The sequence below is a fragment of the Ipomoea nil genome, unplaced genomic scaffold (genome assembly GCF_001879475.1).
Source record: "Ipomoea nil cultivar Tokyo-kokei standard unplaced genomic scaffold, Asagao_1.1 scaffold2951, whole genome shotgun sequence".
Taxonomy (NCBI): Eukaryota; Viridiplantae; Streptophyta; class Magnoliopsida; order Solanales; family Convolvulaceae; genus Ipomoea; species Ipomoea nil.
In genome coordinates this window covers 136,946-155,280 of record NW_017619379.1, presented here as the reverse complement: position 1 = coordinate 155,280, position 18,335 = coordinate 136,946, and the positions used below count along the sequence as shown (strand labels likewise).

The 18,335-nt window shown below is 37.8% G+C and overlaps 1 protein-coding gene across 1 annotated transcript; it reads right to left on the bottom strand.

Annotated features, from left to right (window-relative positions):
• Positions 1 to 16,911: 16,911 nt before the first annotated feature.
• Positions 16,912 to 18,115, bottom strand: LOC109162581. Its single transcript, XM_019311252.1, has 2 exons — positions 16,971 to 18,115; positions 16,912 to 16,915 (listed from the first exon to the last, which is right to left on the bottom strand). The coding sequence occupies exons 1-2, from the start codon at positions 18,113 to 18,115 to the stop codon at positions 16,912 to 16,914; spliced, it is 1,149 nt and encodes a 382-aa protein (XP_019166797.1).
• Positions 18,116 to 18,335: the final 220 nt, after the last annotated feature.

The following is an 18,335-nucleotide window of genomic DNA, read 5'->3' as shown; positions in this document are numbered from 1 at the left end:
TTTTCCGACTAAATACATGGCTTTCCAATTATTTGATTAATTACGAAAAAGCACAAAAATATTTTTCAAAATAGGAAACGCTACCCTTATGGGTTAATTATGACCTAATTACATGACAATGTATAGTATGACCTAATTAAAAAATTATTCTGGCCTAATTACATTTCAATGTATAGTTTGATAGTATATTTGACCATTTCTTCAAAATAAAAGTGATTAGCAAACTCTTAAAAAATAAAATTTCTATCATATATATTAATTTTGTTGTGGAAAAAAAGAAGAAATGAATAAAAGATATTCTGACCTAAATGGCTCATGATATATTGGAAATTCCTATATCCACTGTCGCATCCAAATTTGCGTTTAGCACCGTGGACGTGTGCTTGATACCTATAGGAATTCATTAACTCCTAACTTGTACAGGCTCTTGTTTTCACTCAGGATTGATTACGAGAAAAAAAAAATATTATTTCAATAACAAATTTAGTTGAGCATGCATGATGCTGGAAAGATGTATAAACTTGACATGTGTGATGAGTGTCAAATTAATTCTTTTTCTTGAATATTATAATTTTCTTATTGTACTTTCTTTAATTAATAACTTTAAGTTGATATGTTTTAAATATGTCAAAGATGAGTTTGGATCCCGTGATTGATTACAAGAACAATTAGTCATCACCATTCATCAAGAGTCAAGAAGAAGAGAATTGATAGTGCAGTGTAAGGTCCAAAGTTACTAATTAACTACTGCTCACAATTTGAAATCTAAATTTTTTAGTATTCATTGAGTTACCAACAAGCATAATTGAATGTGGGAGAATAACCTAGAGACCTTTTCACAAAAGCCTTAAAACAATAGTCAAATTAAGTATTTATGCAACAAGTTGTGCATAATTAACATAGAAAAATAAATGTTTGACCGCTACCACAAGAGATGTGGCACAGACCTAATTTCCTGAATAGCTGAACAACGTAAGGTTCGTCTCAATTAAACCCTAATCCTTAAACAATCCTTTAAGTAAAAATTGGAACATCAAATCTAATTAATACTGTATAATGCTTTTGATTTGTGTAAAATGAGATTGAAAATTGGATTTGAATAAATTAGAAATGAGATTATGAAAATGCAAAAATTTATATAAAACACATTCACTATATGTATTATCACAATAACTATTATGTGTATGTATCTTGAGACTCATAATCCCCAGCCCTGTGGCAAGCTAAGCTAAGCTCTTTCACAGTTAATGAATCTATCTCTCATTTCAAGTTCCTCTTTGTAGATCTTGAACCAAGTTCTCCCTCCGTTAGTTTCGATCAGCAACGTAACGTAACGCAACCCAACCCATTCATTCAATTTGTCCACCTATATTAGCTCCTTCTTATGTGCCAAGCTATGAACGAAGAGAATATATATGCATGCCCACAGATATTCCAAGACAATTCACAAGAAATATGCATGCGATATAGATGATGATCCTAATTCACATATAGCAAGAGTTATCGAAGCTGCGGTAAGATACAACATCTAATCCATGTATTTAAAGGCATCTAATCTCTGTATAATTTCTGTAATAGTGATAGTGGTGATACAACATCTTTTAAGAGCTAGGCATCTAATCCCTGTACAGTGGGTCTACCCAAACCAAACCGCTTAATCAAGTTTGATAGGAATTAATTAAAATCGCAGCTGAACCTTTAATTTTTAACGAATTAAAGGCGGCCTACGTACTCCAGATTTGTCTGGGATCAAGCCGCACGTAGTTCTTGGGTTACATGGATGGATCGATCAAATGTAGGCCTTTTTGAATATAAAGTGTAGTTTGGTTTCAGGTTATGATTTTTCTTCTTGAGCCTCTTCATTTTTGCAAGCAGCCTTTCTCGGACGTCACCGTCGAAGTCGGAGACAAGAGCTTTCATCTGGGACTGGAGATTATTCTTGGTTTTTGGGAAATCATGAATGACGTGTATCTTCTTCTTCGCTTTCTTGTCGGCTTCATCAGCGTAGCTTTGCTCCAACTTCCTCTTCGTGGCTTCCAACTTCTTCTTCTCTGATGACGATGACGCCACCGCAGCAGGGCCAGGGCCAGGAACTACTACTTCTTCAATCTTTTTCTTCAACTTCAACTTCAGAATCATCTTCTTGGCGGTGCGGCAATCTTGGGGTTCAGCCGATGATTCGACGTCCATAGCTGATCGATGAGTGCTGATCTATCCGCCACAATATAATGATATGATCGAATTAATAATGGTTATAGGGATTAGGGAGGGAGTACACGAACTATATATATATATATATATATATATATATATATATATTTATTGTGATTTGTGGGCGCGAACGTACGTGCAGTGAGAAATGATAGTACTTGGTGCTTAAGGTTAATTAATTTAATATTATCAATTATCACTTTAAAATTAAATCATTTAATTTATAATTGAGAAACTTCATTATTAATATGTATAAATGTTATTTTAAATTATTAATTAAAGATCCCAAGAAATATAATTTTTTATAAACCAAGACTATGTGGTGTAATGTATCCGGATTGAACTTTCATTTGCAATAGAGCCAGTAGCCCCTATATATATTATATTGGTGAATCAAGTGAGAACAAACCTTGTAAAGAAAATTATGAACCAATTTCAACATTAAATGTAAAATAAAAACAAAAATGAAATATATCAAATCAACATTAGCTTTAATTATAAACGGCATTATATTCACTACTAATTACATATAAATTAATGTGTCAACCGGCATTCAAAGGTGGTTAATATTAGATAGAAAACACTCCAGGAAAATATTAAACAACAGGTACGTACTCCATCTCTATCTATCTAGTCTAGCTTTTAGACCAACAGTGTGTGGATTGAAAATGGATCTTGAAAGTGTTTTTACGGGTACGTTAGTTTGGCATCCAGAAAGAGCAGGATATCTTGGGGTTGATCGAAGCTGCGGAAAGCGTTGCGACTTTGATTGTCCCTGACAACCTGAAGAAGCATAGAAGCTCCGAAATGATATATAGTACGTAAAACCTAGCTTATAGGCATCGGACTATGTACAATATAATAATAAAAAATATTTTTTATTTTTAATTACTTGTGAAACATTATCAGTTTGTTATCACTTTAATTAAAATGATTTATAATTGAGATAGATACTTTATTATTATTAATATAAATGTTATTTGAAATGATTAAAGTTCCCAAGAAATATATTTTTAACAATAGCTAGCTATATATTATATTGATGAATGTGAAAACAATATAATGTGGCAGTGATGGAAGAAGGCAGAGCACCTGTCCAATTTATAAGTAGAGAAAGGGAGAGAAATTGAATGCATGCAATCGAAACAGCGGGGAAAAAGGGGATTCGGGCTATCAAATCCGGGTGAAGGAAGAGGAAATCAGCGGGGTAATCAAGAGTCGAGTACTTTCTAGCAATAGGCCACGGGCCCAAGGAAAGATGGACCAACAGAATGGCTTTGCCGTAATAGGCCCAAAAGGGATAAAGGGAATTTATGCTGTGGGCCGTGGGCTGGCCTTGAGGAAAGCGCGACCGATTGAGGAGGCGAGTCCAGAGAATTGACACTAACAAGACTCGGCATAGCCAGTGACCATTGCTGCTTAAAAGCCCTGCCATTAGTGCGAGCCAATCCAGCCGTTGAAAGAGTCATGTAACGGCGACCCAACGACTCTTAGCCCCTTTATTCTTCATTATACCACATTTAAACTTGTATTTAATTAGTGGAGGAGGGTCACCTATAAAAATGGCCCCTCCCCGGAATGAAAAAACGGAACAGAGCTCCAAGAATACAGAGAAATATTCAGAAACTATAGTCGAGAATAGCCTATCTTGCTAGTTGCCTTCCTACTTTTCAAGGAATTTTACATAAGCATATTTTTCGGTGAATCCACCAATCAACGGTTGTGTTGGACCTCCGTGGGCCTAAAAACCCTAAAACCAACAAATAAATCACTACCATTAATCACTACCATTTTATTGTCTGGGACGGGAGATTATTCTTGGTTTTTGGGAAATCATGAATGACTTGTATCTTCTTCTTCGCTTTCTTGTCGGCTTCATCTGGGACTGGAGCTTCGTTCTAACTATTACCAAATCAATCTGTATGGCGTCCAGAGCTGATGATGTATTATTCTTAGTTGTTCATATGCCTAAAACATTTATTCAAATATATATATATTAAAAAAAAACCACCCCCTTTAACACTTGGATACATAAAGATATAGACTTTAACACTTCGTTTTTCCTTGAGTCATAATTCTTTTATAATCTCCTTTTCCCTCATTAAGCCACCCCCTTATCCCAAGTATTTTCAGTTCAAGTTGCGCTTTTAACCCACCTATACTTCATTGGGTTTTAAAGAAAAGTTTGTTCCTTTCCAAAAAGAGTTTTACTTGTAGTAGCTGAAGCATAAAATAATCATAATGAACCATATAATAATAATAATAATAATAATAATAATAATAATAATAATAATAATAATAATAATAATAATAATTATTATTATTATTATTATTATTATTATTATTATTATTATTATTATTATTATTATTATTATTATTATTATTCTAACAACCTAACCTCGTATTAGCTTAAGCAGAAGTCGTATTGATCTCCAGCCATAGTTGATATCGTTGTTATGTTGCCTCTTGATCGGTAGACGTGCAGGTCGATCTTAGCCGTTTTGTCTCATACTTAACTCAAATCCCTAGTTGGTGTACTGATATTTTCCTTAGTAGTATGAGTACCATATAATGAATAATGTATCTTGTATCCCATCAATACAAGCTTTTTATAGGCACACTGGTGGAATACAGACTTAAACCTAAATGTCTAGTCCAACCAATTACTTAATAAGCCTAGTCCACTTGCACCCCATAAGTAAGACTCATAATATATAATATATATTATACGGGAAAGTCTTAAACTTTCAAGATCCTTCAAAACCCTTGCCCTTTAGGCATTTTGGAGCACAAACCAATGTCCCTCTTTTTGCTAGGACACCCCTTATGAATCAAAGCCGATGCCTCTTCACCCAAATAGGTTTGAAGTACACCATTATCTCGCACATTCTTTAAAACATGTCTTAATTGATAAGCACAATGAAACTTTCGGAGAAAAGTGTTGATCATACCTCTTTTATCCCAAGTTTGCATCCGAATCATTTTCATTGGGGTTGACTTTGGTGATTGAGGTCTTGATGGAGTGATTTCATTCTTTTCGTTCTTGAGGGAGCAAGAGGTGTCCTCTTTCTCTTTTTCCTTCGCTAGACCACAAGAGGTGGTCTCCTTCATCTTACCTTCTTTAGGTAAACCACAAGAGGTGGTCTCCTTTTCTTTTTCTATTTTTCTACCACAAGTGTCTTTTTCACATATTTCTCCATCGCATCCCTTCTGTCTTCCTCCTTGCTCACGGTCATAATGGCATTCACCCTTTCTTTCGGATTGTTCTCCGTTGTGCTTGGTAAAGCTCCCCATGGTCGTTTCGACATCATACAGAACATTTGGGCCACTTGTGTTTCGATGTTCTTCATAGACATAGCATAATCTTGCTTTACCGAGGCTATCTCTTGGGTGATCTCTTGTTTAAGGAATCCTTGGTCTCTCGTCATATCATTGTTCACTAACAGAAACAACCCCAGTTGATTTTCCACGACTTATGCTCTCTGGTTTACCAAACACATCCCGGACATTGACATGCACTCCAACACCTCTCACATAGCCACCGTGCTCATTGCTGCCAAGAGATGCTAACAGTACATCATTCTGTCTTTTACCTTGGAATGAGCCTTGACTTATCTCTTCACACTACTCAACATATTTCAACACAAGATTTATAAATTACATGCATGTTAGCTAACATTCTCATCAATAATATATATATTTTTTGTTTTTTTCGTTGGGATCGGAATGTACTTCTATCTTCATATATTTTATATAGCGCTCGAACCCAATCCAAGCTACGATCACTAGCTGCTATGGTCGATGTAATAGAAGCACAAGAAGATTGTGAAAGACAATACGTCGCATATCATCCACTCAGGTTGCTTTCCAGCATAGCCCCTAGACCCTAAAAAAGTTGTTAGCCCAATAATCTCTTAACATCATTTTATTTTTATTATTATTATTATTATTATTATTATTATTATTATTATTATTATTACTATTATTACTATTATTACTATTATTTCTATTATTATTATTATTATTATTATTAGCTAATCACAGGAACTAATCAAACGGAAAAGGAGCTCGCAAACTTAGCATCCTTTTCGGCCATTGACGAAGCTACGATCCAGTAGCCTCAACTCTATGGTTGTCCCTAATTTCTGCGGCTAATTCTCGAACGAGTGTGGAGAAGCGGTTACACTGAATAGTATATAATGAGGGCAATAATGGAGAAGAAGCATCAATCTACCCCGGACCAATTCCGGTCGGTATGGGTAGACTTTCCGGCGGTGGCTATTTATTTTGGGTAGCAGCGGTGGTGCGGCAATTCCAACAGGTTGGCAATAGCTGCAAATTCTTCGGCTTCTTCTTCTTCTTTGCTCATGGCGGTGACTTCTAGTAATTACCAAGCAATTTCCACAACAAGCATTTGCAATTTGTTTAGTCTCTAGTTCGGCAGTAGTGCAGCAAAATTCTTTTTCTCTTTCCTCTTATTTTTCTTTTGATTATTTAATTGCAATTATTCTTGTTCCAAATCTGAGAGTAGTATTGTTTGAATTGGAAAAGGTTGCTTAATGCTTAATTAGTTAGAGCTTTTCTTTGTTCAACTTTATCAATTTTGTGACTAATCTTCGTCTTCTCTTGGTTTTATCTTTTCTTTCTTTTCCTCCAAATTTTGCTAAACTTTGTTAATTCCAAAATTGCTAGTCTTCATTGATCACTTGCTATTTAGTTTCAGGATTATTCAATTGTTTTTCTTGCCTTTGTTTTTTACTTGCGGTTTCATTTGGTTATATACATTCTGATTGTCGTTTAATTTAATCTATTTGTTTTTTGCCTTTTGGTTTAAGTCTATTGCTTAACTTCCTGAGTTCTATTATTGATCGTTATCTTTAGCATTTGATTTTCGCACTTTACATTAAGTCAATTATTTCCTATATTGCATAGTATTAATTCTCTGTGGGTTCGACCCTTGCTATTGCACACTATCACTACAACTGATTCGTGCACTTGCGAGGACATATATCATTAAAATTGTCCATCAGTGAGGATGCTTATTTCATTTTTGCAAATCCCTATACTTTTGACTCTTAACTTATGATAAAATTTATTCATAAATAATAACATGTTAATAGTAATAAATCATTAAGACTAATAAAATACGATTATTAAGCAAGTAAATTACGTACTGTACTTTGAACTCTTCTGTTTGATGGTCTTCTACTAATTTGTTCCATTGTTTTTCATTCCAGAAGTCATATAACTCGATGGGGGAGTTATATCTAGGTTATTTTTGGCATTTGATTTTAGCACTTTACATTAAGTCAATTATTTCTTAAATTGCATAGTATCAATTCTCTGTGGGTTCGACCCTTGCTATTGCACACTATCACTACAACTCATTCGTGCACTTGCGAGGACATATATTATTAAAATTGTCCATCAGTGGGGATGCTTATTTCATTTTTTCAAATCCCTATACTTTCGACTCTTAGCCTATGATAAAATTTATTCATAAATAATAACATGTTAATAGTAATAAACCATTAAGACTAATACCAAGACTATGTAGTCTAATGGTATCCGAGTTGGACTTTTATTTGAAAGATTCTAAGTTCCAGTCTCAGTGGAGGGATTATTGGTTCTTTGTGTTGAGAAAGTATATGAAATTGTACTTTGAACTTTTCTGTTTGATGGTCTTCTACTAATTTGTTCCATTGTTTTTCTTTACATTAAGTCAATTATTTCTTAAAGACATATATTATTAAAATTGTCCATCAGTGAGGATGCTTATTTCATTTTTGCAAATCCCTATACTTTTGACTCTTAACTTATGATAAAATTTATTCATAAATAATAACATGTTAATAGTAATAAATCATTATGACTAATAAAATACGATTATTAAGCAAGTAATTAAATTACGTACTGTACTTTGAACTCTTCTGTTTGATGGTCTTCTACTAATTTGTTCCATTGTTTTTCATTCCAGAAGTCATATAACTCGATGGGGGAGTTATATCTAGGTTATTTTTGGCATTTGATTTTAGCACATTACATTAAGTCAATTATTTCTTAAATTGCATAGTATCAATTCTCTGTGGGTTCGACCCTTGCTATTGCACACTATCACTACAACTGATTCGTGCACTTGCGAGGACATATACTATTAAAATTGTCCATCAGTGGGGATGCTTATTTCATTTTTGCAAATCCCTATACTTTTGACTCTTAGCCTATGATAAAATTTATTCATAAATAAAAAATTTTAATAGTAATAAATCATTAAGACTAATCAAATACGATTATTAAGCAAGTAAATTACGTACTGTACTTTGAACTCTTCTGTTTGATGGTATTCCACTAATTTGTTCCATTGTTTTTCATTACAGAAGTCATATAACTCGATGGGGGAGTTATATCTAGGTTATTTTTATTGGACGAAATCACGCACCAATCTTGCTTTGAAATCATTCGAATGTGTCCCTGCAGTCCTCATAATAATTTTTCTTGATTCATAAATTAATTAATTTGCAATTTACTTGAATTTGTATTAGATAAACAGATTTTAATAGGTATCAGAGCTATGTACTTAATTTGGTGTTAGAGCTCTGCACTTAATTTGATATCAGAGCTATGTACTTAATTTGGTATCAGAGCCTTAAAGATGTAAGTGAATATGTGTATGCATATCAGTGCCACTGTAGCCTCCACCACCACTGCCAATGCACGACTCTGATCCATCACCACTGCAATTGCCACACTCCACCGACTCCAACGTCACTGTAGCCTTCACAACATTCCACCGTCACTGCTGACACACACCTCAGGCACCGCCTCTAACCACCATGGTACTCTGATACGTTTTGTTTTTTCTTTATTTTTTAATTTTTAAGTTGTTAAAAATGAGTTTTATTACTGTTGTGGTAAATATTATATTTTAAGAATTTTTAGAAATTTTATTTCCCATTTGTATTAATTTTTGATTATTTTTATTATTATATCTTGAATTGTAAATTATGAATTTTAACGAATATATGTATAAATTAACGGTAATTTTTTGTTCTTATATATTAATATATGTGTTCATGCTTTTGAATTTTATTTATTTTTAATTTTGAAATTTAATAATTTTTATGGGTTCAACAACTAAACTACTACTGTATGTGAGTGTAAGCCATTGCAAACAAATTGAAACCCAATTCAAAAGAAATAAAAGCATCAACTGATCCGTACTCAATTTCGCGAAAGGTAAGATTCTTAGAATCACAATTACTCAGAGTCACTTCTCGGGGTTTATCCATCACTATTCCTAGAATTTGCCTTGCCATTTTCTTCAAACCGATCCTCATAAACTGTTCCAAACTGTAAACCATCTCAGCCAGACGTCGCAAATCAACAACTTTTTTCACCACCAAGTCATGAGCTCGAAGAAGCTTTTCAGCATCGTCTTGAACCATAACGCCAATAAAGGTGAAGCGCGGATGAGCCAGAAATGCAAGGAGAGATCGGAGAATGTAATCTTTGTGCAAAAGCAGAAAAATCAAACACCTCTTCCCGACACAGAGCTAGAGCATAGCCGCAGGAATGTGTTCCCCTTCTTCAAAGATGGGAGCCACTCAATGTCGAGGCCGACGACAACGGAGTGATTGTGAAGAACAGGAGAGTGATCGTGAAGAATCTGGTTGACACATTCATCGACATCGACGGCTTTCTTGGTGACAGTGACCAAGAGGTTATTACCGTGAAAGTAAACTTGGTGTATCCTAAAGGAATGCCAGCACTGGCGGACTTGGCGAAGCCTAGGTGGAATAATCATATCGCCCGACAAGAGTGAGATCGAAAGCGGTGAGTTTGATGATTGAAGAAAGTGGGTGTAGACTGAGTAAGGGAGGGAGCGTCGGGCATGGGTTCGGTATATATAGGTTTTTTGATAATTTGGGAAGAAAGTAATCAAATTTGAATATGTAAAAGGTTTAAACGGTAATGTAGAATTATTTTAGTTCCGGATTTAGCAAACTAGATTTATGGGTAAGGATTGTTTTTGTTTTGAATTTATGAAAATATAATGGCAACAATAATTAGTTTGATTTTTAATATTTTTTTTTTGTGAGTTAGGTATTTTGATGAATTAGTTAGTTTGCTATTAGATAAAGAGATTTTAATTGGTATTAGAGCTATGGACTTAATTTGGTATTAGAGACTTTAAGAGCTAAGTGAATATGCATATGCATATCAGAGCCACTATAGGCTCTACAACAACTGTCATTGCACGGCTTCGATCCATCGCCAACGCCATTGCCACGCTCCAACTACCACCTCCGTCGTTACTGCAGCTTTCACCATTCTCCACCACCATTGTTGACCCACGCCTCAGCCACTGCCGTCAACCACCACGGTATTGTTGTACTTTTTATTTTTTAATTTTAAATTGTGAAAATATGTGTTTTATTATTATTGTGATAAATATTATATTTTTTGAAATTTTATTTTGAATTTGTATTAATTTTTGATTATTTTTAGGGAAAAAATTGCATCTTTAATCCCTGAGTTATACCCAAATTCCGACTCAGGTCCCTAAGTTATGATCATATCCATTTTAGTCCCTCAGTTATGAACGAAGTGGTGCATTTGGTCCCTGACCGCACGAGTTTAGCTCACTGATTCAGTAGATAACATTCGGGAGAAGACACCCAGGTTCGAAACTTGGTCTAAAGTATACAAATCCCATAAAAAGAGTTAATACCACAAACGGTCCTCTGACAATTAGGTTAGTACTCCTTTTAGTCCTTGACTTTCAATTTGACCAAAATGCATACCTTGACTTTCATTTTTGACTACAAATAGTCCTCCGTTAAGATTTTTGTTGAATCAGTGTTAAATCTAGAGGTATTATCGTCAAATATATATATATATATATATATATATATATATATATATGTGTGTGTGTGTGTGTGTGTGTGTGTGTGTGTGTGTGTGTGTGTGTGTGTGTGTAAGTGAATATGTGTATGCATATCAGTGCCACTGTAGCCTCCACCACCACTGCCAATGCACGACTCTGATCCATCACCACTGCAATTGCCACACTCCACCGACTCCAACGTCACTGTAGCCTTCACAACATTCCACCGTCACTGCTGACACACACCTCAGGCACCGCCTCTAACCACCATGGTACTCTGATATGTTTTGTTTTTCTTTATTTTTTAATTTTTAAGTTGTTAAAAATGAGTTTTATTACTATTGTGGTAAATATTATATTTTAAGAATTTTTAGCAATTTTATTTCCAATTTGTATTAATTTTTGATTATTTTTATTATTATATCTTGAATTGTAAATATATGAATTTTAACGAATATATGTATAACTTAACGGTAATTTTTTGTTCTTATATATTAATATATGTGTTCATGCTTTTGAATTTTATTTATTTTTAATTTTGAAATTTGATAATTTTTATGGGTTCAACAACTAAACTACTACTGTATGTGAGTGTAAGCCATTGCAAACAAATTGAAACCCAATTCAAAGGAAACAAATGCATCAATTGATCCGTATTCAATTTCGCGAAAGGTAAGATTCTTAGAATCACAATTACTCAGAGTCACTTCTCGGGGTTTATCCATCACTATTCCTAGAATTTGCCATGCCATTTTCTTCAAACCGATCCTCATAAATTGTTCCAAACTGTAAACCATCTCAGCCAGACGTCGCAAATCAACAACTTTTCTCACCACCAAGTCGTGATCTCGAAGAAGCTTGTCGGCATCGTCTTGAACCACAATGCCAATAAAGGTGAAGCGCGGATGAGCCAGAAATGCAAGGAGAGATCGGAGAATGTAATCTTTGTGCAAAAGCAAAAAAATCAAACACCTCTTCTCGACACAGAGCTAGAGCATAGCCGCAGGATTATGTTCCCCTTCTTCAAAGATGGGAGCCACTCAATGTCGAGGCCGACGACAACGGAGTGATCGTGAAGAACAGGAGAGTGATCTTGAAGAATCTGGTTGACACATTCATCGACCTCGACAGCTCTCTTGGTGACAATGACTAAGAGGTTATTACCGTGAAAGTAAACTTGGTGTATCCTGAAGGAATGCCGCCACTGGCGGAGTTGGTGAAGCCTGGGTGGAATAATCATATCGCCCGACAAGAGTGAGATCGAAAGCGGTGAGTTTGATGATTGAAGAAAGTGAGTGTAGACTGAGTAAGGGAGGGAGCGTCAGACAGGGGTTCGGTATATATAGGTTTTTTGATAATTTGGGAAGAAAGTAATCAAATTTGAATAGGTAAAAGGTTTAAACATGTTGAATTATTTTAGTTCTCGATTTAGCAAACTGGATTTAAGGGTAAGGATTGTTTTTGCTTTGAATTTATGAAAATATAATGGCAACAATAATTAGTTTGATTTTTAATATTTTTTTTGGTGAGTTAGGTATTTTGATGAATTAGTTAGTTTGCTATTCACATGACAATACTCGTCTATATTTACTGGTTTATGTGGATGATATTTTGGTTATGGGTTCTGATTCGGCTCATGTGACTGATCTTATTGACAAGTTGGCTCTTGAATTTCAAGTTCGTGATATGGGAGTGCCCTCTTTTTTCCTGGGTATTGAGACTATTCTGTTGTCTGGTGGCATGCTTCTATCTCAACAGCGGTACATGAAGGATATTTTAAAACGGGCAGGTATGGCTGATTGCAAGCCCGTGACCACTCCGGTTTCAATGGCGAAGGCCGAGACTGGTGCCGTGGTGCCATATGCTGATCCCACTCAATATCGCAGCTTTGCAGGTGCTCTACAATATATTACGGTAACTCGTCCTGATCTTTCCTATGTTGTCATCGTTTGTGTCAGCACATGCACTCTCCCTCCACTGCGGATTGGACGGCTCTCAAGAGGGTGTTACGGTATGTAACTGGGACACTACATCTCGGTCTTAAAATTATTTCCTCTCCCTCTCTGGATATTCATGCTTATTCTGATTCCGATTGCGCTGGCAATCCTGATGATCGAAAATCTACCAGTGGTTTTGCTGTGTTTTTGGTGACCAATCTTGTCTCATGGGTTTGTCGAAAACAGCGTACTGTGGCTAATTCCTCAACTGAGGCAGAATACAAACGACTCGCTGATGTTTCTGCAGAGGTTACATGGCTCGTATTTCTGGTGAAGGAACTCGGGTTTGCACCACCTTCTGCGCCCAAACTCTGGTGTGATAATCTGGGTGCTACTTATCTATGTGCTAATCCGGTGTTCCATGCTCGCACCAAACACATTGAGATCGACTACCACTTTGTTCGCGATAAAGTAGCAAAGAAGGAATTACAAGTCAATTTTATTTCTATCAAAGATCAAATAGCGGATATTTTTACTAAGTCTCTTTCGTCTGTACGTTTTAATTTACTCCGTTCCAAGCTCAATGTTTTGGCTGACCAAACTTGTGTTTGAGGGGGAGTATTAGGACACTATTATTCATATTAGACTAGGACTATATTATTCGTGTTAGACTAGGATTCTATCTAGCATCTCTATATATTCGCTCCATGTATTCTCAGACATTATTATTGAATACAACACAATTATATTCTCATCAGAATAACCTGGAGACCTTTTCACAAAAGCCTTAAAACAATAGTCAAGTTAAGTATTTGTGCAACAAGTTGGGCATAATTAACATAGGAAAATTAATATTTGACTTCTACCACAAGATAGAGATGTGGCAGAGACCTAGTATTGTGAATTGAGTTACTTTAACAATAAAAATTAGATTAATTTATATATTTTGAATTAGTTATAATATCTCATGCATATAATCATATATTCACTTTTAATTAATTTTTGGATGCAACTGGTTTGAAATATGATACTAAACGTCTAAAATTGAAAGTGTTTGCTAATAAATGAAGATTGAAGAATGAAGAGTGTTCTACTAGTGCATGTTGAATATAATGTTGATCAACTTTGGATTTTATTTATTTATTTTTGCTTATTGAATGTGTTATGAACTTTGGAGTCAGACTTTGGATTATATGGTTTTTGAATGTTGTGAATTTGGAGTTTGGACAATGCTTATTGAATGTGTTAAGAATTTTGTTATGGTTTTTTTTTTTTTTTTAATAAATGAGAGAGTTTTATTGATGGCGAATAGCGCGATGGGAGGCAAAGCCTCTGAGGTCATACAAAAGAGCTGTTTTGGCCTTTTCAGGCAAAGTACAAGAATCAACAAAGATCATCGAGTGAGAGGAAGCAAGGCCAGATTCAGCAAGCGCGTCGGCAACCCGGTTAGCTTCCCGGTAGATATGTCTAATCTGGGCATTCCAGCAGCTCAGGCAAGAACGAATGAAAGCCACCGCGGCATTAATTCTCCATGGTATCTTGGAGTCCACTTCTATCTCTGATGGGCGCTTAGCAAAGGCTAAACACCACTGGGTAGCAAGATGCAAGGAAACAGCTTCGGCCTCTAGAGCTGAGGCTGCTTCAAGGCGGAAGCTAAGCCCAACTACTAGACGACCACTGGAATCGCGCAAGCAGGCGCCTCCAGCCGCACCTTCTGCCGCGTATGCCGCGTCCGAATTGAGTTTTAACCTTCCCGCTGGAGGTGTTAGCCATCGTACCCACACCGTAACCTTTCGCGGCGTTAGGCCAAAACGAGATATAAGCCCAACCGTGAGAAGGAAGTCATCGGTCGGACCTCTTCTGTTACACTCACGCGTTAAAGAGATGAAATAAATCTCTTGCCGCACTCTGTTGATGGCTTCTGGCGGTGATAGAGATGTATCTTCATAAATTCCCTTATTATAAGAGCACCACAGGGTCCATAAAATGATAGCAGGTATAAGCCTTGCACACCAGCTGATTGCCGAGGATGGCGTTAGCAGCCACCATGCATGGAACGCTGTTCTAACCGAGCTCGCTTGAGTTTGGGAAAGCCCGAAAAGTCCTGCAAAATAGCTCCAAACCTGCTGCACCATTGCACAATGATAGAGGCAATGCTCCATGGATGCCGAGTCACAATGGCAGAAAGGGCAAACAGACGGTTGACACACCACTCCTAGCTTCTGTATGATGTCCGGAAAAGGCAGTAACCGCCGAAGTAGGCGCTACATGAACAGCGAGATCCTCGACGGCAAACCACCTCCCCAGATGCTTTGCGACGAAAGACTTTTGCCAGCCTTCTCGCGTAGGGCCTCGTACGCTGAGGAGAAAGTAAAGTCTCCAAAGTAGGAGAGAGACCAGCACTCATTCCCCTCAGAAGTAACCACTATCTTCTCCTGCACAAAGTCCTGGACTTGTTGTATTCTCCTCCAAATCATCGAACAGGTTGCCTGGGGAGGGTCATGATATTTAGCTCGCATAAAGTCACCCCAAAGCGAACCTCCTTGCATCCAATTAAAACAGATTTTGGCTGAGTAAGTTTTCTGAATGCTGCCAATTGATCGTAGTCCAAGCCCGCCTTCTTCGAACGGGAAGCACATCTTCTTCCACGAGGTCCAATGCCTCTTCGGTTTGCCACCTTCCATACCACATAAGAAGTTGGAAAATCTGGTTTCCAGGGCCCTTTCAATCTGTTTGGGTAACAGGAGTGAAGAAGCAGTGTACAACGGGATCATGGAGAGCATGTGACGAATTAAGGTTAGACGCCCCCCGGTGAGAGAAGCTTTCGTTGCCAGCTTAACAAAGTAGAGTCAATCTTCTCAAGCAAGTGGTGATAGTAAATAGGGCGGTTTCTACCTTTAAAAAGATTCACCCCAAGATAACGGAATGGCAAGGTCAACTTTTGCATTCCCAAGATTCGAGACATGGCAGAAGTTTGACTGTGTGTACATTTAGAGGAGGTAACAAAGAAACTTTTACTGTAGTTGATCTTTTGCCCCGAGTCACTTTGATATAGATTTAAAACGTCCACCAGAGCTTTTAGCGAGGCCGATGACCCATTTACAAAAATAACTATGTCGTCTGCAAAGGCTAAGTGAGTGATGGGGGGACATCTTGGCGCTGTATAGTATGGAGATAGTAGCCCCACACCTACTTTCAAGATCAGTGACCGAGACAGAGCTTCTGAGGCCAATATGAAGAGGAGGGGCGAAAGCGGGTCACCTTGTTTCACTCCCCTAGTCGATTGAAAGAAACCACAACTAGCACCATTAACCAATATTGATAGCCTCGTTGCCTCCAAATTGGCCATTATGATGTGAACGAACAACGCCGGAAAGCCAAGGCGCTCCAAAACCGCTCTTAGATAAGACCAAGAAACCCGGTCAAAAGCCTTCATCATATCTAGCTTGACAATCACATTCGCACCGCGGCATTTTTTGTCCAGATATTGGAGCAATTCAAAGGCTAGCAGGACGTTATCTTGAATACTGCGGCCTTTCACAAAGCCTGCTTGCTCTCGAGAAATTAGCTTCGGGAGAATAGGATTTAGCCTTGAGACTATGACCCACGTGAAAACTTTGCTAATGAAAGTGCAAAGGCTGATCGGCCTGTAGTCAGCAAAGGAGTCTGGATGAGCCTTCTTGGGAATGAGGATTATTTGTGCACTTGCCATAGCTCGAGGAATCGGGACCCCCACTAAGAAGTCTTGAACTGCCCAAAAAACGTCCTCTTTTATTAACTCCCAGCAGTGTCTAAAGAACGCACCAGAGAAGCCATCTGGCCCCGGCGCGCTGTCCGGGTCTAGCTTCCACACTGCTTCTTTGACCTCTTCCGGCGTCAACTGTGAAACAAGAGAGTGAGTATCATGTCCGAGCAAATCCGGGGGGAGGCATTGCAAGAGAGGTTCTAGATTGGGGCAATCTTCTGCTGAGAAAAGGGAAGAGTATAATGTGACAGCTTCCTCCTGTATTTCCCTTTGATCGGTTAGCAAATGACCCCCAGCACTTTTTACCGAGGAGATGCGTTGTCTTCGGTGCCTGTCCTTAACCACCGAGTGAAAGTAACGAGTATTCGCATCTCCTTCCTTCACCCATTTTACCCTAGCCTTCTGCTTCCAAAAACTTTCTTCCTGCTTTAGAGCCAACATGAGGTCTGCCTGTTTAGCTTGCAGTGCTGTTCTAGATTCTCCAGAGGGGTTATTGGCGTGTCTGCATTCTGCTAAAGCTACCTCCGATTCCAGAGTTTTGATACGATCAAAGATATTGCCAAAGGAGTGCTTATTCCAATCCTTTAGCGCCATCTTGAGCCGTTTTAGTTTATAGGAGAGAGCTCTCATGCCCCCACCGTCTGCTGATTGCTCCCAGCTGTTGCGAACTATTTCCATGAAGTCCGGATGCGTTAGCCACATATTCTGGAAGCGGAACTGTTTCGGAGCTGAGAGCGAGGAGTTCGCACCGTGGAGAAGCAATGGTGCGTGATCTGATGTGGTTCTGGCTAGAGCACAAATTCGGATATCTGAGAATGAATCCCTCCAAACTGTATTTATGAGAAACCTATCTAGCCTCTTCCAGACAGGGCCAGTAATTCGAACTCCATGCCAAGTGTACAGGTTGCCTATAACATCCAAGTCAATCAAGGCATTATCTCGGATGAACGATGAGAAGTCAGCTATGCTATTAGTGTCCGGCCATGCACTTCCTCGGTACTCCGTCACACTTGAGATAACGTTAAAGTCACCTCCCATCAGAATCGGCAAAGGGCTATTTAGAAGAATAGCAAGTTGCGCCCAGAGATGTAGCCTCTCTCCCCTTGTGTGCTTCGCATAAACTGAGACAAAACGAAATCTGAACTGCCAAGGTAGATAAACAACATTACAGCTAACAAATTGGCCATTGTCACACTCTACTTCTACTTCGAAATCAGTAGTCCAAAGTAGCCAGATTTTGGACTCCGATGAGGCAAAACCATCTGAAAAGCCCAAGGCCTGTGTCATCTGCGCTAAACTGTCTTGGGTTAGCATTGGTTCGATTATTGAAGCCATTTGTACATGCTCACGTCTAATTAGTCGTTTGAGCCTACGACGTGAGGATAGTAGGCCCATGACGTTCCAACTGAGCACATTCATTTGAGGCGGTGGGAAAAAGAGACCCTAGCGATTTTTCCCAAGGCGTGTTGTGACTGCCGGTACTTGGGAAGAGTAGTCCTTCCTTGGCCTGCTTTTCTTTTTGCTTACTGTGACGAAATTATCTTGTCGTGAGCCT

What these genes read in the sequence shown, in the direction of transcription:
- LOC109162581 (XM_019311252.1), bottom strand. Translation starts at nt 18,115, where the DNA reads ATGGCTTCAATAATCGAACCAATGCTAACCCAAGACAGTTTAGCGCAG.